We start from the raw sequence: 24,774 nt of genomic DNA on the forward strand, positions 1-24,774 counted from the left end.
GTGAGGATTGTTGGAATAAACCAGGAATAAAAAAGGTGATACAGCTTTGAGAGAAAAGAGTAGACAAAGTAGGAGTGTAGCGATTGCCATGAAGTATACCTAAACCTCTGCATCTTGAATAATGTTTCCATTTGCCTCACACAGAGTGGCTACATTAGCAAATTGTCAACAGCAGCCTTGGATAAAAAGTGTGCACTGCTTCTACATCATCACACTTCAACCTTTTTTCAGCTGCAGCCACCTTTCTTTTACTTCCCCCGCTTCCTGCATCCAGAGTGAATTTCCATGGTACATTAGTCAGCCTATTAGAATGCAATAAAGAGAAGGTATGAGAAGGGAAAAAGAGGAGAGTAGTGTGAGTCCCCGGAGACTGTGAGTTGGCGTTCTCCATCATCTGCCCTCATCTCCCCTCTCTGTCCGTCGACTTTGTCTAGGTGTCATATACATGAAAGATGATTCCTGACCCAAATAAACACTGCAGCAGTCTGGATGCTCAGTGGACCCGAGCTCAAAGAAAGGTGGGGAAAAAACTGGAGAGATGAGGTGAGGAAAAAAATGACATCTGCCAGTTGTTTCATTTGTGGCTATCTTGCGAGCTGTTCATTTACTTTTTTCCACTCCCTTAAAAAGACAGCAGGCTGGCATGTTGTACACCTGAGTCTCGAGGCACTGGGACAGAAATGTATGGATGAACAGGTAGCCGCCCTATCTGTCTGGCTGTGGATCTGTCTATGCCTTGACACTAGATGACAGACAAGGGCACAAAAACGATAGATACTGCTTCTGTCTGGTGGAAGGAATCCTCCCTGGACGCCCGGTGATACAACTGAAGTAGATAGCGAAACAAGAAAGAGCAAAAGGACAAGGAGTGGGAGAAAAGGAGAGAAGAAATTGTATGTTGTGACGAAGAGCAAAGAAGAGAGAGAGAGAACCGCAGACGAAGCAGGGGAATGGAAAAGGGAAAATCACCTAACACCTCTTCTCTCCAGAGGCCAGGGCCGCTGTAAGCTGGATATTAAGACACAAATTGCATTCAGGCGGGTCACACTGTGTCAGAAGATATTAGATGCCTGCCGTGAGGAAACAACAATTCCCATCAGCTTGTGAGAAAATAATATTTTCATTTTCAGACTCTTTATTGAATGGAAACTTTGGGGAATACGTTTTTATGGCGTGTGAGCAGGCAAGCTCGGATTTTACACCCAAGCAACAAAAGGTCGTAATCATAGCTGCGTATTGTCTTTGTGTTCCTGGATTTCATTTTCACAGCTGGAAAAAGGTTGCATGGTTTCATTGTGTGTATCCGTCCTTCCCCTGCCGTTTGTACTTACAGGCAGGGATGGTGCTGCACCCCACGTTTTGTTGTTGTGTGTGGAATTAGGGATTGAGCATGTCTTATATAAAGACGCCTGCAGGTATGCAGGTGTGCCTGGGAGTTTTTTTTCTGTGTCCATCTTTTCCTTTACTTGCTCTGTTTCTGGGTTTTGCAACAGCAGATGTTTCTCCTATGCCCGCATACCACGGGCTCTGGTGCGAAGCTGCACCACCTGACCTTCACAGTAATTGACCAAAAATATTGATGTAATGGCACAGGACTGATTGTGATTTATTAAAAGAGTGCTGCACTCCAAGGCCCAGTGCCAATGGCTCCCTGCGCCCATCGGCAGCCATTAGGAAAGCCATCAATAGCACAACGGCATAAAGGGCCGGTAATGGGGGACTTTTCTGGCCAGGGCTCGTAGAACACAATCTCCATAGTAAATAGCTTTATGTGAGTACACATGGAGACTAATAGAAAGAAAGAGGTGGAAGGCAGGGAGATGGGATCAAGGAAAGAAAAATATGACAAATAATACACCATATCCTGATATACGAGAAAGAAAAAAAAAAAAAGGAAAGGAAAACAAAGGCAGCCGGAGATAGACTCCTGATCCAATAGCAAACTAACCCTCGCTAGACGAGTCTCTGGAGAGTTGGTTCAGCCTAACAAGCGTGAGCCAGTGGCCGTCTCTCCAGCTCACCATTACACACTACCTGCACAAACAGCCATCATTAGGGAATAGCTGCATTGGATTCTGCTGCCTATTTGGCGAAACAAACACAGAGGATAGGGTTCCCTCTGTTCTTAATGGGAGCAGAGCTGTTTAAATGGCTTGCATCTCTCTCTCGAGCCAATGCATCATTCAACCCACAGCTGACATTTTCACCTTTGCAAATCTAATTTAATCAAAGCCATGAGTATTGGGGGGATGAGAAAGATTATGATGAGATTAAAACCATTACAGTGGTTTGAATAATTTTCAAGGCTGAGAAAATTACATGCTGTGAACACGGTTCATAAAAACACAAAACAGGTGCATCCTCTTAATTAAAGGCTTTTCTATACATTGTCTCTCTATGCTATCCTCGCTTGTGGGGAATTAAACTTAATTGTGATAAAACATCAGCGGATTATTTGTCATTTTTATGTTTACAAGAAAAATATACGCAAACAGCTGTCATGTACAAAAAAACAGGTTACAAATGTACAAAATGTAAAATGCATTATGTGTGTGTATATTTTTATAAAGCTGAGCAAAGACATCGTCAACATCACCACAGAATTCTTCCCACTACTTTGATCAATTTTACAAGCTAAAGTCTAATAACGATCTTATTTGAAAGTGAAATGACAACTTCCAGAATGAGCACAGTTATCAAGCTCTGGTTCAGACTTTTGTTTTACCTTGCGGAAGAGCTCCCCCAGGCTCCATGTTTGTCAGTCAGGATGTTGACTATCTTCTGGATGAGCTGTGTGGCTGTCACATGGTCGCGGTACTTGGCCGCTCGGATCAGGTGGTCGCACATTTTCTCCTCATCCCTCTTCTCCGCTGCGTACTGAGCACAGTTCGACTGGGAGGGAAAGAGAAAAGATGCATTATACATTCTGCCAGTGAAGGTGTATGTTGCAAAGGCATGCACAAATGTGTCAAGAGACCGATTTATACAGCATATATATATTATAATTCGTGCTCGTATCTTGTAGCATATATACGGCAAAACAGGTCTATAGGAAGGTATAACACAGACAGTGTTTTCACATAGAGAAACTCTACTCTGAGTAGAACCAAATGAAAAGCATAGGGTCATTTCTGCCCTCGTGTCATGTTGATTAATAACAGTGGACACGTATTTACTAATGCCCTCCGGCACACCAAATCACACGATACCCACATTGCACAGGGAGGACATTTTTCTCTGTCGGAATTTGTTATCAGAATGGGCCTTTGAACTCTGCGGCGATGGGAAAAGTAAAACACCTTCTGAAAATAACAGCTATAATTTGAAACAGTGTTTTGATTTCCAATCTCTGTTTCAGAATCAATTTCAATTGCAAACGCTCGGCTTAGTTTGAAAGTGCTGTTTCAAAGTGATATACTTATTGAAGGTGAGCATAAGGAAAGGGACAGGGAAAAACATGTGCTATGTATAGTAACAGCTAGCCATACAGGCTTGCATCGATGCATTTCTATTTTCCTCTGCGTGTTCTCAGTGAAGCAACTAAAGCAAATGGCTACAGTGTTAAGAAGAAAAGCTTATTCAATTATTAATGCTGCTTCAGCTGTATATTGCTGTCCTGATCAAATTAACCTTAAACTAACCCACTGGTATTAATCCAGATGCATGGCTGAGCAAATGCAACCTGCTCTCCCGAAGTTACCAGTAAAGCGCTTTATAATGGGTCCTCCTCTTCAATTTGAACGACAACATTTCATATCTGACAGAAAATCTATAGGTATAAATCACATTAGCGGGGCTTTTCTGCAGGCCACACAGCCTTAATTATCAATCTATGTCTCTTTGTGTGGCATTAAAGTGGGCCTTGACCTTCCAGCATGATGACCTGGGAAAAAGCGAAATAAAGGAAGTACGGAGAGGGAATTTTCAGGTAAGTGCTTGAAATTTTCAACCGGAGAATGCTTTGCTTCTCTGTGGGGTGTAAGTGTGAGTGTGTGTGTGTGTGTGTGTGATGCATGTCCATTAATCTTGATCAGTGGAACTGAAGGCAAGCAGGAATTGGGACAAGCAAAAGACTGGACCAAAGGGAGAGACTAAGAGGATGGTGTTAAAAATAAAAAATTCTAGTTACACTAGGGCTGCACAATATGAGTAAAATATACGACAACTTTGTCGAAAATGGCAATGTCAGTATTACTTGTGATAAATAAAGAGCTATTAAAGTGTACACAGTTCTTGGCTCAGACTTGCACAGTACCTGTGCTGGTGCAGACTGTTCTCATGCACTGTTTGTACATTTTCCAGAAAAAAGTAATGCACCAAATATCGTACATATCCTACATAATCATGGGCCAGTATTTTGTGTATGACCCATGTATTTGGCAAGGCTGAGATCACGTGAGCAATGAGCTGACGGCAGCAAAAAAGGACGAGGCTGGTTGGAGTAGTGGATGGGTCAAAAAACACAGGACTTTCTCTCTGGACAATCCCCGGGGAGGACAACAAGTAAGCTTTGAGGTTACCTCAGTAACCTCACTTGCCTAAACCTAATCTCCGTAACTTTACAATTAATGCATAACTTTATGTTGAGGGCCTAACGTCATTTGTAGGCCACTAATCCATAGGTTATCATATGAATTGCTGTATGAGGATTTGTGCCAAGTCGTCTCTCCTGTATCCAAAATATTGCCAGACAACGTATATGCTTGGTTTTTAATGGACCAGTTCCTCTCTGGCATTCACACTTTAATCCGCACTTATCTTGTCACATTTTACGGCAGGACTATTCGAAAACAACTCACTTGCATGCATGCAGCTCTGCCTGAGACGATGCCTAACAGTGGGGGCTCTGTCTGATTGGCCAGAGAGGTAACTGCATGGCACTTATCAGACAAATAGCACGAACAGACAGAATGTAATTTAATACATTGTGCAATATTGCAGACTTTCATTATGTGTTCATCATGTGACTTGATATTATGATGACAGTTAAAAAAATAAAGACATATTTTGCAGCCCTAAGTTACGCTCAGCATTAAAAAAAAAAAGCATTAGATGCTGTATATTAAACAAAAAACAATATTCTAATGTGGAACAACAGAGAAGCACTTCCTCAGAAAAATGCACACACAATTACAAAGATGATCCATTTTGCCAAAATAAATGCTGATGTGGATTTCCGTCCTTTACGCAGATATAAGTAGCATGCCTATAAAGTCCATTTCCATCTGCCCCCGTCTGAGACATGTAAAGTCTGCAGTACTAATCAACAGTGCTGGGTTCAAACTCATAACCATAAACAAACACTTCATCACCTGTGTGTTGAGCCTGCCCAAACACCCAAACCCTCCATGCTGTAATGGGATTTTCTCATATCCGAAGCCAAAGTCGACTGCAGGAGTAAAGGCCAAATTCACAGACTCACCCCTAAAATAACAACCAAAAAAGCTGAGCACATCAGTAGTGCCATTAAAACCCAATGTTGGGTTCGCTTGTAAGTGGAAAAGACAAGTCACTGTTAATTCCCGGGGTCATTCCGTTGATGTGAAGTCAGAGAATATGCGGGGGTATTATGAAGGACTTATTATGTTATGTTATTATGAAGGTTAAAGCGAATAACTAAATCTCCCAGTTGGCACCATCCTGCATCCATTTCCATCCAGGTCTGCTGACAGGATAAAGGGCAGAAACTAAAAAAAGGAGCATTTTGGGTATTTTTAAACAAACTGTTCTTTCTTTCCTTTCAAGGAATGTTGAGGAAACATAAGAAGCAAATTAAAATTATCTGTTCCTGCTTGCAATTACAAACATGCCTCTTTTGGAGTGACTGAAGTGGTCAGTGTGCATATTTTGACAAGAAAACAACCATAAAAATACATACAAAGAGACAAGCACTTCCATTTACCAAGTTAAAGCGATACAGCTGAAGAAACGTGGCGGCAGACGCCATGCCTCTGTTAGCTTCCTACCCAGACAGCCACCAGGGCACAACTTGCTGGCAGTAAGACCGTTATGACTTGCGACACTGTAATCATGGGCAGCACCTTCCATTACATGGCCTGGCTGACAGGGTCGCCCGGCGCGAGTGCCTGGCTCTGCCGGAGGAGACAGCTTGGTGAAGACGAAATGATAATGGCTGGCATTAATCGAGTCAATTACACTGAGTCGTGTCTCCCACAATTCATCAACAGTTCAAATAAATAACTATGGATGTGTGTTGGAGTTTGGGGAGGAAATGGGCTGCTGGGGAAGTGACTGGGGAGTGGAAAGAACAGTAATCATCTCGAAAATCACATAATGGTAGAAAATGGCAATACGCACATACAGACAAGTCTTTGAAATACATGCATTTTAATCACATTACTGAGTCTGTTTTTGAGCCAGAGGATAAAGCAGCCTGTTAGCCTGTTGCTAAAAATTGTTGTTGTGGTTAACGTTGCCAGGCGGTCATGTTTTTGCCGTGCTGATTCTACAAATAATAAGCAGAGAAAACGAGGAGATGAGTTTCGCAGTGTTGTAACAGTGTCAGCCTTATCTAAATGCTGTAGTTGTTGTCAGATGATGCCTCGGCTCCCCTCCTCCTCTCCCTTGCTGGGTTGAGAGGGTTAACCAGTATAATAGGCTGGAGAATGGAGGCTCATTACAAGATATCAGCCCTATGTTTATCAATTAGAGTGACAGAGGAAGGTCTAGTGGTGTTGCCGTGCCACAGCAAGCCTTCAACACGCCGGCTGACAAAAACAGGGTCTCAAGGTTCTGTCGGAGAACAGGAGGAAGAAACAAAACCAGCAGAGATGTTATTAAAGCGCTTGATTTGCAATCTCTTGACATTGGTGGCACATCAGGGCTACACACTCTCCAAGGCTGGGCTATCGCTCTGAGAGAATCTCCAATTTCTCACATCCGTCGACAAGCACTCCCAGAGGGTTTCATTTACAAACGGGCAGAGAAACTGTCCAGACGAAGCCGAGACATCAGGCTTGTCCTTGTCTGGTATCAAAGAATGCAAATATACTACAAATAAATTCCTCCTGGAACACAATGGAGGGTCTAGGGAGACAAGAGGATGAAATGAGAAAGGAGGATGGGGGTCGCTAAACAAAAGTAGATGCTGAACACAGTCCAGCAATTGGTTTCAAAGAGATTCTCTTGCACTTGATCTCTTGGCCTTGAGTTTTCAAATTGCAACATAAAATGTCACCAGGGGAATTCAGACAATGGGCGAGGGAAGAAACGAGTGAAAGGAAGAGGAGGGGGAGAAAAATGAGGGCTTAAAAGTACAATGGCGAACAAAAGTCACCAAATGACAATGCCTGACAGCCACTTCAATTCTGAAATGATGCCCCTGTCATGCCGTGCTCCCAAGTATTGATTTTTTTCCTTCTCTTGGAGCACAGGAGGAAAAAAAATAATCTAATCCAGTTGAAACAGAGCCCTGCTGCTGGCACCGGCCCACTGCTAGCGGCCATCAAGGTTAACGCAGGCGCAACACTTATCAAAGTATCTCTACCCTCCTCCGCCTCCCCCCCTGCTCCTCCCCTCACACTGTCTGTGGCTGATCTTTAATGGACTGGTCACCATGCTCAGCTGGCAGCCTCTTCATCTCTTCTACCCAGAAACCTCTCGTCTCTGCAAAAACCGCGCCCTCCTCTCGCCACATCAGTCTGCATTTGCTGCCATCTTTTCACGATGACTCCGGCTCAGCTTCAAGGTCATGCCACGTGAAAAATCATACGTGTTAAACTGTCGTCGAGAGGTGAAAAATAGTCAAATGAAGAAAGGACATGACCAGATGAAAAATACACCTCCTTTGAATTGGTCGTTGCTTGAAATCACAAATACGGGGTAGTGGCACTGAGCTCAGGCTGAGTTTGAAAATAAATTTCTATCAACAATAGAAAACTTAAGCTGCAAACAGACTAAAAGGGGACCTTTTATGCTTTTCTTTTCTTTTTATTTGTCTTATATGTATAGTGTTACAATGTTGGATTAAACTTGTCCAAAGTTTCAAATAATAAAATAAAGGTTAGTAAAAAATAATCCTTAAGCTTCAAACCGTTCTGAATACTGTTTCCAATGTCTTTTTTTCTACTTTGGCTTCAAGCTGATGTCAAATCATGATGGAATTCTTTATACGGCCGTCAGCTCCAGGCACACTAATGCAGGTGTTTACATCACATACACTGCTACATGTAGCTACATGCTAACATCAGGTAAATGTGATCTTGGTTGCCGATGTTGTTAATTTCTCCCTGATTTAAAATCATATTCCTGCTGGAACATGTCCGGCTAGCTTTTATTAGTGATTTTCCACATTAGATAGTGCTACCACACTTTGTTACAGTCATTCCTGGCCAGTCATTCCCGGCCTCTCTGTGTCGTCACACACACACACCTAAACTACGCCTGTAGCAGCCAGTGGCTCCTGATTGGTCTGAACCACTGCCCATGCATACTGGAAGCCTGACAAGATGGATATTTGCGTGATCTCGTGATATCACCAAATCCAACTGCCATGCAAAGTAACAAAAAGGCACTAAAACTGAGTGTCTCAGACAAAGGTTGAATACAGGTGTTCCAGTACAGGCAGCATGAGAAAAAATATGCATTTTTTGCACTTAAAATAATGTAAACATATTGTAGTAAAAACCCAGAATACAAGTATGATCCTGAAAATGAGCATTATAGGTCCCCTTTAATTTTTTCCTATGATTAAAATGTGTAAAAAGCCACATGCTGCTACAGCTCTGCTCTGTGTTAGCTACAAAAACCATTGTAACATGGAGTCTTTTATTCACAATTGTGAGCTCACCTTTCGCTGCTCATAGGAAAAAAAGAGAATAAAGAGACTGTGTCAAAGGAGACTGTGGAGTAAAGTCATATTTCGGTGCGTTAGCTGGTCACACATAATGATGAGAGCTACAGAGGAGGTACCAGGGGACTTCATTACGTGGACAAGTCAGCAGCACTGAGACAACTGTTCCCCAACCATCTCCTGTAACCCACTTCTCCCATTCTACCTACTGACGTCTAAAACAGTCCATGCTGTACAGTAAAAAATAAGCATCTACCAAGAAGGGACAGACAGCTTTGCTGAAAGATGCCAACTTGCTATACATTTTGACAGTAAAGTTAGCTTTATGCTGCTGCTCGACTGCTGTCTGGTCTTCAGTTTTTGTCTCGCCACTACATGAAATTTCACCCCTTTCCCGATGGTTGCGCCACACTGCTATCACAAATAAAGACATGTTCCTATTTTTTTGTTCTCCTCTTATTCTCTTGACAGTAGTTTTGCCCATAATGAGGAGCCTGGGCATCCAGCCCTGCTGACATGCTACATTACAGTTGGGACAACTACATGACAGCAAGCCACAGTTGGTGGCAGCTATCAGTCCGAGTGCGGCGAATGATGTGGTGTAAATAGCCTTTGGGAGTTGTGGTTCCCTCGCTCTTCCAGTGTGTGTTTGAACTCTGAGCAGCAGATTGCTTCTGTTTCAACAACAAAAGAAAAGTTCTCTTGAAGAAGTTTTTGTGGAATCAGTGAACTGGTCGGTGCGCTGGTGATATATAAATTGAGATATATTAAAATCAAAAATATATCTCTTACCTGTAGTGCCATTTATCAATCCAAATTTTTTTGTGTAAGTTGACGATTGTTGGATATATTGGCCTTAGAGATATCTGCCTTCTTGGCTCGGCTTGTGGTGCTCAAAGTGCGGAAAAATTTACATTTGCTAAAAGTTAACAGCAATGTCTCCTTCCAGTAATTACGAGCCAGTTACTCAAGATAATCCCCAGACCCTGTTGTGACCTTGTAGGGGCAATGTTCTTTCTACCAAACTACACCCACCAATCGTATAACCACACAGAAGTAAGCATGCATGTACTGCTAGCTCATCTAGCACCGAGCTAGCTAACGTTACACTTGAGCCGAAAAGGAGGCCATTAAAGTTTACATCTCACACTGGCAGTAGCACAAGGATCTTGTCCATGAGTTGATGCTTCCTTCTGCAAGGTTATACCTTTGGCGAGTGTAGTTCGGTAGAAAGAAAATAGTTCCTACATGAACTGCTCACAACAAGGTCTGTGGATTATTTTGAGTAACCAGGTCATGATTCCTGGAAAGAGACATTAGTGTTGAGTTTTTCAAATGTATTTTTTGGCGCTTTGGGCACCACAAGCTGAGTGCTGTCTAGTTCCATTATATTCAAGAGAGGGAGGACATCTCTGCAGCCGATATCTCCAACAATCAAAGCAATCTAGACTGATAAATAGCGCTACAAGTAAGAGGAAAAATATGTAACTGTCCCTTTAAATCAGGTCAGCTCCAAGCTATTACAGTACATCCTCGTCCAAGCTCTCTCTCTGGTGCACAAGTTTCCAGAGACCGGCGCTATGATAATGCAACATAATGAGCATCAGCTCAATGTTAATGTCATTAACGTGGGGGAAAAGCACCAGATCGTTTTACAAGCTCAGCAGAGGGAAGACAATGACGCCGAGCACTAATTAGCCGCTATCGTCTGGCTTTCACAGGATCTCTCAGACAGTCAATTCAATTACTCCATATAACAGCAGAAGATGAATCAAGGGGGTATATAAAAAATTGAGCTGAAGGGAAGGGTAAGAAAGAATAGAAATGACTCGGGTCTTGCTCACTCTTCCCTATCTGGACCTTCTTATCTGCCCTTGTGCCCCTGAGCCCACCACATTTCATCCCTAATGAACAGCCCCATAAAAAGAAGGAGTTCGATTTCTCTCCCCTCCTTTCTATCTCTCAGGCTCCCCTCTCCTTCCTGCTCCTCTGGAAGATATCAGAGTCTATCATTTGCTGTGTTGGGCAGCAGCATCCGATCTGCAGATCTCCTTCACATTAAGGATCCTTTTAGATAGAGAACCCTAAAAGGTAATTGGATTTCCCCCTAGTTATCTTCATCTGTTTCACCCCAAGCTCACTGTAATAACTTACTCTCAGGGCCAAAGATAACTCAATTCTGTCCCACAGAGAGCCTGTGAGAGTGTGAGTGAGAAAGACACAGAGGGAGAAAGCATATGTTATGTCTCTGAGGCAAACGGGTATCTAAATCCTCTATCACTGCCTTCTCAAGGATATGAACTCTGACAAGGAGCAAACATAAATTTGTTTTTATGTATTGAATTATTTTCCTTTCTGGTGCCTTGGTTGGCACTTGCTGCTGCTGCTGCTGCTAAACTAAAGCAAGCTCTTAAATACCGAACAGCATTGTAAGGAAGGATACAGATTATGTTTTGGCAATTAATACTGCAGGATTTCGAAACCTTCTCACTCCCAGTGTAACACAATGACACCCAAAATGAGTCATTTCTGAGGTCTATTTTAAGTTTTATTCCCCACAAAACAATCACCAACCTACAGTGTCACCACGACACAATACAGAGGAACAAAGCTTTAAAAAACTGGGACATAGCAGAAAATTATTTCAAAACCCTCCAACCCCCACCCTCAGGGGGGATGTTTCATTGGCCTGTTATTTTTATTGTGGCAGTGCAAAATGAAACCGTTGGCTCTAGCAGGCTCAAGCAGAGCTTGTATGGAGGCAAAAATCAATACAGCAATATCAGAGCAAGACTTATCAGGGCTTCACTTCTTCTCAGAGGTCACAGAGGAGCAACTGCATCTAAGTGGGGAATTCAATTGTGAAACATAGTTTGGGACGAGCAATGCTGGGTATCTGATTAAGGACGGCTGGGAGATTGCAAAGGTAGAGTAAGTTTCCAATGACAAGACCAAAATGCAGCGAAACGAAAGTTATAGCTTTCCATTAGTTGTGTTTTTGCAGTCAACTGAGTGACAGTTGATACAACTGATAGTGCTGCTTCATTTGGAAATGTAACAAACTGTGACCCTGTTACACTGCACATCGTATTGCACTAATATAGGCCCACAGTTTCTTATATATATTCCAAATATGACAGTAGAAAGCAGGGTGGATAAGGAGAGCTTGCAGAGAAGAACAATTAACTGCTAAATAACAAAACAGATGCCTCAACCATGGTTACCTATCAATTGCATTCTCTTATCAAACATTCATCAAAGACTATTCATTTAATGTCTTCATGCATGCTGGTAATCAGATGTACACTTACTAAAGGCTTATAGAAAAATAGGACTTGAATTCTCTCAGCTAAATAGCTTATTACTATGCTCAAACCCTGGTATCTTCACATAAAATACACAAATTAATGGTATGAAGGTTTTGTTTAGTAACCTTTGTAAGTGTCAGCTAGAAGACATATGCTATTACCATAGTACTGTAAAAATAATGGACATAGCCCAAGTGATGTCACCCAATGGTTTTGAAGCCTCGAGTTTGACATTTCAGCCAACGCCATATTGGATTTTTGGAGCCATATGCGACCATATCTGGACAAAAGGGTGGAGTTATGGAAGAGCAAGGGATGGACTCCTAGACTCTAGTGACGCCTTGCAGACAGCCAGTCACTCAAAGTGGCCCCACCCTTGATTATGACTGATTGAGCTATATAAAAATTCATCCCCGGTACAGTTGTCATGAATGTTGAAATTAGAAACCAAAACTGTTTTTATACCAGGCTGTAAACATGGTTATTTCTGCCATGAAGTTGAGCATTTTAACATGGGGGTCTGTGGGGATCAACTGGCTTCTGTAGCCAGCCTCAAGTGGCCGTTCAAAGAACTGCAGTTTTTGGCACTTTCTCGTTGGCTTCATTTTTCAGCCCCAGAGGTTGCGGCTTGGCTATTACAAAAACAGGACTTGTAACAACAACAAAAAAAGCAAAACAATCAATTCCATTTGGCGAGCTTAGGACAGTCATGTTGTTATGTGCAATGCCAAACTACGATATGCCAGGTTAAGAGCCAGGGACTAATGCCTGGGAGTCTGAGAAATTGAGAAGCGTGTGGCCTGAGGCCACAGCGAGAGGCCGAGGCAGAGCAGGGATCATTTGGGGCTGTCGTGTGCAGACCGGCTGCCAAGTCTGTCTGCCTGCCAGTCAGGCAAAATACTCTGAGCCATTTTTACATGTGCTGCTCTCATGTCAGATGAAGACAATTGCCTAACCTTGCATTCTGTACAAGCACTTTTGCAAGAGCACAAACACTTAAACCTTTTCATATGGGAAAAAAAATCTGCTACATCAACTTCATAGAATTAAAGTATGCTCCCCCACTCTGTGTTGATAATGATAAGGTCAGATCATGTCAGATAATACTGTGTGCAAATGACTGACACTTGGAGCAGAGTGGAAGTTCACAAGAACAGGATGACAATTACACAAAAAGCAGCCTATTCTAGAAAGAGAGCAAAACATAGCAATCACAGACAAAACTTTGATGCGCAAGTCGTGCCCCCACCACTCTGATTGACTTTCAACACTCTTGAGGGATTTTACTTTACCCGAATGTCAGAGAGACCCTTCACTGAACCTTAAAAAAAGCACCACATTTTACTGCAAAGTGGGGGCTGAGGGCTGAGGCGGTGGGTTTACACACAGTCGGCCCTTCAGGCCAGCACCTCTCAGGTCTGTCTGCAGCTTTTAGTGCTGGCAGGTTCCTGAGAAATGAGGGAGGGAGGGATGGGAGAGAGGGGAGGATGCCATATTCCTGTCACTGGCAAAATACACCCCCAGCGGGAGTATAATGGACAGGATCTCAGCAGGACAGGAAATGATTTTGGTGAGATCTAGAAAGCAGAGGGTGGGGGAAGCGTTGGAGAGTTGGACTGGGAAAGGGGCAACGAAGGGTGCCCATGGGTCAGGATAGAGTTGGCCCGGGAGCTAAACGTGAATGGCAACATTTGTGCTGAGAACTGTTAGGAAGAGGAGGGGGAGAAATTATGTTTCAGGGGGAACGGCTGCAGTTAGACGGAGAGGCACAGGGATAAATTAACACTACACAATGTTTGGTTAGTGATATGTGCCAAGCATGATCTCCAGCCTCTAACTACTTCAGTCAGTGTGTATGCAAGTCTGTGTGTGTCTTTTTTGTGTGTGTTCACGATTAGCATAGAGTTATGTTTGAAAAGCAAACATTTACCCTCTAGGTTTGCTGTGACAGATCTTAAAACTTGATGGACAAGTTTTGAGTAGTCATTGGATCAGCTCCTCTGCGCTCTCACTGACTGTTACCCATACCTTATTTTCACTGAATATACTCACTGACAAAGGATAGCAATATCAAACTACTCAACATTTCTATCAAAGGAGTGCAATCGGCCTAAAGCTACAAATGGACTTTATTGTCCGAGTTTAGCAGGCCTGAAGTTCCTGTAGATCTCAAGGAGGAAATGTGATATGACAGATTGTGCTTGGTTAACATTTTTCTTGGTAAAGAAAAAAGTCTGTACTGGAATCCGTCACTAGCTTGATCTTCCTTCATTCGTCCAAGGCCACAATTTAAGTTGAAATCTGTCATAGTTTTTGTTAATATATGTGTATATCCATCTGTAAGGTAAAGTGTGGCAGAACACGTTTTAAACTTTTGAGAAATGCTGATGAGATTTGTCAGGTCACACAAGCCTCTACTTACTCACTTCAGTAAATCACATTTAATGTCATCTCATTACCTGGTCTGCAGATCACACTTAAAGTACACTCCACCAATAAGGACACACAGTAAAAAATAACTTCAGAAGTTATTAAAAACAGGTCTTTGTCATATTTGCTGAAACCATTACTATATCAACACAGTATCACACAGATACTCCTATGCCCTCTTCCTCTAAATTGCTTCTAATGACCTTGCCACAAGTGAAGAAAAACAACCAATAGGAGGCAGGGAGTTCCTGACATGGTTGTCATCCATGTCAAGCTCGTGACATGCAGTTAAACTGTCAAAGTAGGCAGTGCTGATAAAATATGACTCAAGATTCTTTTACTGCATCGCATATTTCTTACCTCACATGGTTTCGAAAATATATTTTAGTGTACTGTTTAGCTGTAAAATGAGAACATTTGTGACCTGGCCGCCATGTTGGATACTGTCGACTGGATTGCCAAGCACTGCCCACCCAGCCTGCCCAACTGTCTCGTTTTATCGCTAAACAGTACACTAAAATATGTTTCTGAAAACATGTGAGGCAAGAAATAGGCAATGCAGTTACAGTATCTCGAGTCATATTTGATCAACGCTGCTTAGTTTGACAATTTGACCGAAGTTCACGAGACATGTAGCCACTGCCATTAGAGGCAGTTGGAGAAGAGGAGGGACATGATTTTTTTTATTTTTTTTGTTTTACAGACTGTCTCATGTAATACTGTTACCAACTGTAGCTTCAATGCGTATCTACTGTTATGCCTCTACTACTTTGTCGTAGTTTGAAAAGTAACAGATTTCAGCTGTAAAGTTGCAGAATGTTGTTTCTGCTGTTGTTATCCCAAATTTGCTACAGCCAGCTGCAATCCCACACCTGTAAAATCCATATATTTTGGACAGACTTTAATGTTTTCCTACATCTTGAGACAATTTAGTTTAGTTACATAATAGGACATTATGTTAATGGTCGTTTTGTTCTCATATATGTGTGTCTGCGCATGGGTTGCCAGATCTGTGCAGCATCTTACCTCAAACTCTGCATGTTTATGGATGTCTTCGGCCCTCTGTCGGCTGAGGATAAATTCAGCTTCATTAGCCACACGAACCAGGTGGTCCTTCATGGTGTGACTCAGCAGCCTGAGGAGAGAGGAGATGGACATTAGCCCACTGGAATATTGCAGAAATGTAATTACAATTATCATGATTTTTTTTTTTTTTTTTTTTAGGTATATGTACGTCACTTTACTTCAGTCATAGAGGGAGAAATGTAGACAAATGCTTAGCAATATCATATAAAATCTTGAGCTCCAGAGTATTTAAAACATCTGTCTAACAGTGTGGTATCTGGTAACCTGGAGAAGGAACAGCCATGTAATACGCATAAAATGCTGAAAAAGCACCGTGCAAAATAAGCAGAAAATCTAATTTGGAAACCAAACTGAACCAGATAGACCCTTTAACTGGGGGTGCAGGTGCTAATTGATTTGTTAATGATATGCATCTGACAAGAGGAAGGATCTGTGCCCATGTTGCTACATATGTAGTCTACCTCCCTCTTCTTATCAGTGTTGATGAAACATGCATGTTGTGTGTGTGTGCACGTGTGTTTGTGTGTGTGCAGGTCGAAGAAACCTCTCTACAGCCCTAAAGGTCAGGACTGTGCAAAGTGGAACAATAACAGACCAGGGGCCAGAGAGGAGGGATGGGGCGGTGGGGGGGGCAGGCTGGGACTGACTGTGGGGTGGGGGTTTCGGGGCCAGGGGATGACTGTAACCTAAGCCTGCTGTTTCAGCACAGGGCAGCAGGGGAGCGGAGGTGCTGGGGCCTCTGCAGCCTCTATGGCCCTGTCGAGGCCCCGCCATCAATAACCCAGCCACTGCCCTTCTTTATGGTGCTCTGTGCTTAAGACTGTACACATGGACAAAACAGACACCTCATAGGAGGCCATGGAAATAAAACAGTAAGATATTTAATAATGGGCAATATAACATTTCTACAGGGTTCATCAATTTAAAGTTAATACTTTTAAAATCCCTTTACTGCCACATACAGTACCATTTAATACCAGTTTAACATCATACTGGTTTAAGTATAAAGAAAAAAACAGAAGGGGAGAAGTGGCTTAAGATTCTTATTTAAATTAGTATTCTGTACTTGAATGATATAATTAATTAATGAATGTGACCTGGATCTAGATAAGTGACAAAATCAAGAGGAATATTTTTTCACTTCCGCATAGGAGATTATGAGCTTCCTAGCTACTGTAGCAGCAGTGAGAGTTCTTGCTCTAGGTCTGATGGTGCTCAATGAAACTCCCCCCAAATAATTGACCATTGTTTATGAAATTTTAAATTTAAGACTTTTTAATACCTTCAAAGTTCTTTTTTGAGGAAACATTATTCCAGAGTTTTTATGACCTTCCAAGACCTGCAGATATCCTGTTTCATTAAAGGTACACTAGGATTGTCAGTAATGGTTCACTCATACTCCCTTTGCAAACGAAAATAGATATGTCCATTTCAAACACTGTAAATGCTTCCATGCCTCATTTATTTTGACATAGATATAGCTAATAGATGGCACTAGAGGCAGAGTCTAAAGTTCTACACAACCACAAATGAGACTACAATGGAGGAGGTCATAATAATGTATCTCTTAAAGGGGGCAGCACTGCAGAAAGCTATGGTCTTCGAAGCCATTAAATAACTTCTGACGTGGATGGAGAATTCTTTTCACTATGTTACAGATTTGTTCTTTCTGTCATTTTTTAACTGTCTTCGTCGTGTCCTACGATCGTACGAATGTACAGTCCAACAATCATGCTTGAACTATGCTACACTGCCCCCTGTGATCTCTGATGGCACTGTTCCCTTTCATTCGTTTCAGAAAGCTTTCAGATAACATGAACAAATATGGACAAAATTAACACAGAGTATGGACAGAAGACTCCAACCTTTGCATCTAATATTGAGCATAAATGAGCTTTTATTGTCTGTAAACACGTTCACCAGCGAAAGTAAAACTAAAAGTCAACCAGAGATTCTTGTTTGGCATTTGGTTGCAGGGTTTTTGCGCTGTGTCTCCTGGATAACTGCTGGCACCTAGCTGCTACCTTTGTATAAAGCCCAACCGCACCTGAGAGCTGTGGGGGTACACGTCCACAAATGTCCCCAACACAGAAAATGAGAAGATACAGGCAGAGGGTAGTGTCTGCAGAAAAATATACCACAACACACTGAGAGTGGGTCATAAGTGATAATTTAAAGGGACTCTTCTGTCCATACACTGCATCCTGCTTCGTATATCTTTGAGCTGACATCAGTCTGGGCTTACCTCTCCACTAGGGATTGGCAATATATTGATACAATATCGACACTGTGATAGGAGACCAGATATCTTTGAATATCTGATTTTGGACATCGTAATATTGTATGTGTGTTCTTTTAATGGCTTTAAAGGCTGCATTGCAGTTAAGTGATGTAATTTTCTGAATTTACCAGATGGTTATAGCTGTTCTATGTTTTGCCTTTACCCACCCAAATACATCCACATTAATATTGCATAAATATTTTGTGAAAGCACTGATAGTCAACCCTGCAATATCACTGCAAAATCGATATCAAGGTATTTGGTCAAAAATATTGTGACACTTGATTACTTGATACTTGGGGAAAAAAAAGTGAATGACACACACACCTATCAGGGTGGACTGCAGTTATATAGTGTAAAATCTATATTTTACCAAATAAATAAAAGTATAATTAAATTAAAATAATGGTAGTGGATTGGTTAGTAACATGGTTTAAATGATTGTTAAATTCCCACTAAGAAACAGCCCAAACACACATTTGCATACACATGTGTGCACTTTCACTAGTAATCCTGACTTGAGTTATGGTTGTGTAAGTGTGTGTTAAATCCCGCTGTCCACAAAGAACTCATAGGACTACAGTACATTGGCAGTCTCATTAGCATTACTGCGGATTAGCCTGTGCCAAAAGCTGAGGGTCAATAATGGAAAGTGTGGCTCTTTAAATCTGAAACGGATGAGTTCTAAGACTAAGAAGAACTGAAGTGGGAATGAGAAAGTCTTATTAGGACAAGACAGAGAGGCCCATATGTCGGGATAATTGAAAAACAGACAAAAAAAACAAAAGACAGCAGGAAACAGAGGAGATGATTACAGGCTGATAAAGGCTCAACCGGAAAGGCATAAACTGACAGCAGGAAATCAAGAGCGATTTCCCAAATGTCACAGAGGAACCAGCGATCAGAGCCCCTGTCACCTTTTACCTAACCCCTCTCCTTTTTCCAAATCCCTCTGGGATGAGCACGTATTGAATGGAGCCTTGAACTCAAGGATCCTTCATCCTCACTCACCCAAGCTCCTCTTAACACCCCCCCCCCCCAACATTGATTGTTGTCCAGGATCTTGAATAGCCACCCCATCACAAGGCCTTGGGGGTCTTGAGGGGTCTGAGGGGCTGTGATGTGTGATGTGATCCAGGAATGGTGAAATTGGAAAGCAGCTGATGGGTAAGAGGTTGGAAAGATAATGAAGAAGTGCTGCTGCAAGGAGAGAGGACAGCACTTAGCATGTCAGAGTTACCGACCTGCCTTCGTTGACCAACTCGATAAAGGCGAGACCTGCATTCTTCTGGATGGAGTTCTGCCATTCCTGCAAGCGAACACACACAATATCAAAGACAGCACTGAAGTAACTTCACCTAGTTATAGAAAGTACATTTTACACATAGTCCCAAGAATCTCTGATCACAAAGAATCATAAGTTGGGAAAGAAATTTGGATGCAGATGATTACATTAAGGTAGAACAACTACACTCCTCATCACCTTTTGAGATCAATACCTTAAGAAAACAACTGAAACGTGACAGGAATGGCTTTGTGAGGGTAGCCTAAGCCCCTTTTACACATGCACAGAAAACATGAAATTATAGACGTTACCCAGAGGAGCTGTTTGGGAGAACATAAATGTCCGATACAGTTGGATCGGACATTAAATTGACTTAAATTTTTCCTGCCACCTCCCTAGTGTGATTGACCCCATTGTGAATAGAGCAGGTAGTTGTCTGTTGTTCACAGTGATTGGGCATGTCGATGATATTTCCATGAGGCTCACGCAAAACCAGAAGAGACTACTATCCAAAGGTGAAAAAGAAGGGTAATTTACAAGAAGACGGCAACAAAAATGTCTTACTAGAGAGATGATGAGATTCTACTGTCGGGGGAGCCAAAGCCAAAATCATTAGATAAATTCAAGGAACAGCAAGAGACAATTTACGGACCAACTACGTGACTGCAGAGTTTCCAGAGAATATGTCTGATGCAGATAAACTCCTGTTCTGTGCTACATGTGTGAAAAACACACTGGACGATGTCGGTACCTAATTCTCAGGACACTGCCAAGAGTGAATATGAGAAAATGTCTCAAGTCTAAAAGCTACTTAAAAATAACCCCAGTTTAACGATGAAGGAGTCCACGAGTTTTCCCACAGTTCGAGCTAAATGATCACTTGAAATTATTTTTACTGTCGATTAATTTGTCAGTTTTATTGTCCAATTATCATCAGTTGTTCATTTGGTGTGCAAAATGTTGGAAAACTCTGAAAAACTATCCATTAAAATTTCATAATTTCTAGGGTGGTGCCTTTAAATTACCTGCTTTGTTCAACCAAGAGTAGAAAACTCAAAGATATTCAGTTTACAATGATTTACGGAAACTCTCACATTTGAGTACTACAACAAGGTATTATTTGTTTAACCATGAATCAATTTTTAAAAGCATCAACTGATCAATTAATCGACTGATTCTTTTAGCTCTAGCAAAATTATTTTCTAAATCTAATTCATAATGAAACCAGTAGAAAGTTATTCTTGGGTACATCCCAGTGACTCAGTGGTTTCCATTTAATCTATAAGCTTTCCTGCTTCTGTCGGCCCCCAATATCAAACATCTTCTAAAAAAGCACACTGACTACTTTGGTCCGCACGGGCTTCATAATCAGCTCGCAAACTAGTGGAAAGGAGTGAAAGAGCTGTGTTGAGAGTGCATTTATCACAAGTAAATACACAAATTTCCTCCTCTTTGACTAACGTTATGGTTCAAGGTGTCAGTCTAAACAATCCAACCACAGCCGTGTGCGACTTTAAATCCTCAGTTCTGAAGGGACAACGAGAGAAGGGAAACTCAGCGGTCATCGTCTCTCATGTTCTGTTCAATATTTCAACACCTTCAACACAACCGTCAAAAGAATAATAAAGCAACAAGGTCATGGGGCCTGTCTGAACCTCACAGGGCTTTTTCCCCCTTCTTCCTCTCTGGGGAGACGGAGAAATATGCGTGAAAAACCTCAGGTTAGAGACCTAAACTACCAAACTACTCTTCAAAAAAATCATTAATCACAGTTTGAAGTCACCAAACAGTCCACATTATTCAGCTGTTATCAAAATGTGTCACTTAAATGTGTTAAAGTCATTTCAGCAGTGGTGGAAAAAAACAATGATACACATTTTACTCAACCTTCAAGAAATTCACACTTCAACAAAATGTCTAAAACAACAACAAATTGACTTAATTCCATCAAGTTGTGAAACAGCTAGGAAGTGAAAGCCGGGCGATGTGTATGTGTATCTAAGCATAAACTTTTTAAACCCTGCTGTCATCATCTCTTGAGCTGATAGAGGAAACTGTGTGTTTATGTAGCGACTGGCCTTTCAGTAAACCTAGAGAGCCCACAGGGATGAAGATATCAGTGCTACAAGGAGAAAGGAAAGATCAATTTACAGGAATTTCTAATGCACATCCAAATGTATTTGTACATATGTGATGTTCTTCCAAACCATAAAGTTATTCCTTTTCAGCACAACAAATGTAAAGCCATCAGAACCAATCATGCACCGACCTAAGAGAAAACATTCTTGTGAAACGCCTGCGCACCATCACTCAGTAACCAACTGCACGTCATACAGACAACAACCTAACACTTAACCTCAATTCAAAACTGCTTTTTGTCCTGCAGGACCATATTGGCATTGACCGTGTTTACAATACATTCCAAATAAAGAGGGCACAGAGGGAATAAAAGTCTGGGCGCGGGACTGGAAACAGTGTTTTGGAGTTGAGTACTGGCAGAGGGTTTTGTGGCGGAGGCTCTGCTTTAGAGGAAGTGTGTGAGAGCAGTCTTGGGGCCTTCTAGTTGAAGCATAGACTGTAGTTGAAGGACATTAACCATGAGTGTTAGCCTGTGGCTGTGGGGATATTCCAGACCGGGCCAGACTGTGCTTTCTGGATTTCAAATAAACACCACAGGAAGTGAGGCTGTAAATAGAGCCGTCCTCTCTGGAGAACCAGAAAACCAGTGACATTAAATTTCCTTTATGTGATTTCTTTAAAATACCCGGGACTCGGATGGAGGAGTCTGAGAATTTAAAGCAAAGCTAAAAGCTTCATCAGCAGAAATAAAAAAAAGATTATCACGAAACTGCAGCTCGGAGAGGCTCCGGTTCTAAATTAGGTTTGACGAACGGCATGGAGGCCATTGGCATTTCGTGGACACAGACAAAGGTGATAGCAAGACTAATGGTGTCATTATGGGCTAAGAAATGGCTCCTCTAGTTGAATTAAAAAAGCAATGACCCTGATCTGAGGGACATCTCTCGGTGACAAAAAGGAAACAGAGACAGGTCAGTGATAGAATATTGGATTTTGGCTGCCCTGGTCAGCAGTGTCACAGCTTTTATGGCCGCTATAGGAGCCATGACCACAGCGCTCCTGATGAGAGGATACAAGCAGCCATTTGTGACCTCTCACCTTTAACCTGACCTCCCAACAGATGACAGGATGAAGAAAGCGGGCTGTCCCTTGATCCTGATCGGAAATTTAGCCAGTGGTTGATATACCTAGAGGGGGTTACGTTTTGCTACCTTTTTCAGTTTTGCGTGCGCGAATGAAACTTTAAATCTATTCAAAAAGAAACTCCCGTCTCAATCTGAAGTCAATAAGACAGCTCTGTTTGGTCTGTGTTCCATGATGATGGCATTGAGTCTAAACACACATGCCATGCACTTCCGTCATTACAGCTGATTATCCATAATCAACATCTAAATATACCACTACCACCGGTGAGAAAACACAGACCTCCTGAGCAAAATCGCCTTTCAAACATCAGGCTCGCCACAACACAAGGAAACATTTTCCGACGCTGAAGAAAGAAAAGTCTCAGCTCTCCCGAAATAATAAATAAGTCGGTTGTGTTTTTCGGTGGCATCATTCATAATCACAAGTATTTGTTGATTTGAAAGGCTGTGGGAATACAACTTTGGATGGGACGACAAAGGCATAAATCCTCGTGTCAAATGTGTCAGGGCAGCAGAAGCTAAATTAAAGAGGCTGGGAGCTACTGATTCTTTTGTTTTTTTGAAAGCTAAAAAAATATAGCAGTTAAATGCACCGGAGTTTGATTACAAGGTTACAGAGTACGACTGTGAAAGACAAGGCAGATGGAAACAAATGCACCTTTTAAACATCTTAATTTAATTTAAAGAATCATGTTATTAACTGCTCAAAGTAAAAAAAAAAACAAAAAAAAACAGGTATTTCCTGTTTGGAAATTGTATTTTATTTTCATTTTTTTTCTTCCTTTTTCTTTTGCTACAGTATATTTTTCTTTTGTTTTATTTTATCATATGCAAAAATAAAGACCAAATAAAAAGTCCCTCTGACCACTGGCAGATTACAAACAGCTGCTGTCATTTCTTGACATTTTAATCAAACCAAAAAAAACAAACAAAAACAAAAACAGAACAGACGAGCAAACTGGTTTTCTGTAGCTGTGTGACCCAAATGTTTCTGGAAAAGTGATCCCATACCGACAGTGACCAAAAACAGCCCATGTGTGCAGATGGGTAAGACAAAAACAAAACAAAAAATTACCCTTACCATAAACAATCAAATATGTTATTCATCATTGTCCTTTCGACTGATTAATGCAGAAGTTGAGTTGTTTATTCACGCTGCTGTGTCTGAAAAACATGTGTGCGTGTGTATGAATAACTTAACACCGGTGTGTCTACTCAGGCTCTCGACAGTCCACATGTGCGTGTTCAGATGGTATCTGCTCAAAGAAAAACAGACACTCATATTGGTGTTTGCGTGATCAAATTCACAACTGAGGGAATATTTACTGATGTCCAAATATTTATACTGCGGGGTCTCCAAGAGCTTCATGGACTCACACTTTTATGGCTACAATAACATAAAGAGTGAAAGAATTGGACCTAACCTCCCTCCACACTTACACACACACCAAACAGACAAACTAAAAACATGTTACAACACTTGAACTGTGCCTTCACAGTATGTTTAAGTGGAAAATATAAATGTATACAGAACATTTCAAAAGCCGGCAGTATATTATTATAACGGACTCCTTCTTTAAGAAATCATTTCTCAGTCTTATCTTGTGACAAATCTGGTATTTGGTTCCTTCAGTTTAATGTCACTGGGTTCTAATAATGTAGGAAGAATAAGAATACTTAAACACCGTGCAGCTGTTTCACATCCAAGTGGAACAGATGTTCACTTCTAAATGAGAAATGAAATAATCACCTCTTCCAGCAGCCTCATTTTCATGACTGTTTCTTCAACAGAACTGTAGGTCTAGACTTTAAGCACACAAGAGAGCATTTTGCACATCTTTGCAGCACAACGAAACACACAAACAACTTTGAGCTGCAGTACAGGCTGGTTTCTAATAACATTGAAAATAAGTCTATTAATACCTGTTTAATTCCAGCAAATGTAGCTCTACTGGTGATCAGTCTTTTGGTGTGTTGAGCCACATAGTAATTAGTAAGCTTAACTTGCCAAATGAGTGACTTTAATACCTAGTTTTTAAAAAAATATTGAACATTTAGAGCCTGTTTATATCTGGTAATAATGTGTGTTTCGGTCATGCATCTTCAGCCATCCTCTTGTGCTCAGATTTTGTTACTGCCTGCGTCACTTTAGAGGGTCCCGCGCAAAGTTGTTACATTAACATTAGCATGCATGCTAGTCCCGTTAGGGATTGTGTCAGAACAGCTGGAAATATCGCTTGCTTGATGCCTGTGTAGTATGTGTTTTTATGTTTTGTTTTGTTTGTTCCTGAATCCAAGACAAATTTCTCTATGGGATGATAAGGTATATCGTATCGTATCGTATCATA

At 41.5% G+C, this 24,774-nt stretch overlaps 1 protein-coding gene and 1 long non-coding RNA gene across 5 annotated transcripts in view; one reads left to right on the top strand and one right to left on the bottom strand.

Moving 5' to 3' along the window:
• lrba (LPS responsive beige-like anchor protein) overlaps positions 1–24,774 on the bottom strand; it is a 238,092-nt gene that overhangs the window by 111,659 nt on the left and 101,659 nt on the right. For all 4 annotated transcript variants that reach the window (XM_049572340.1, XM_049572341.1, XM_049572339.1 and 1 more), the window contains exons 34-36: positions 19,162–19,226; positions 15,577–15,685; positions 2,726–2,892 (exon numbers count right to left, since the gene is read on the bottom strand). In XM_049572340.1, coding sequence (XP_049428297.1) covers positions 2,726–2,892; positions 15,577–15,685; positions 19,162–19,226 — 341 coding nt within the window. The remainder of the gene's footprint in view (positions 1–2,725; positions 2,893–15,576; positions 15,686–19,161; positions 19,227–24,774) is intronic.
• Positions 1–24,774, top strand: part of LOC125886276 (uncharacterized) — a 69,787-nt gene that overhangs the window by 31,372 nt on the left and 13,641 nt on the right. The window lies entirely within an intron of this gene.

This window comes from Epinephelus fuscoguttatus, linkage group LG3, assembly GCF_011397635.1.
Source record: "Epinephelus fuscoguttatus linkage group LG3, E.fuscoguttatus.final_Chr_v1".
Classification (NCBI taxonomy): domain Eukaryota; kingdom Metazoa; phylum Chordata; class Actinopteri; order Perciformes; family Serranidae; genus Epinephelus; species Epinephelus fuscoguttatus.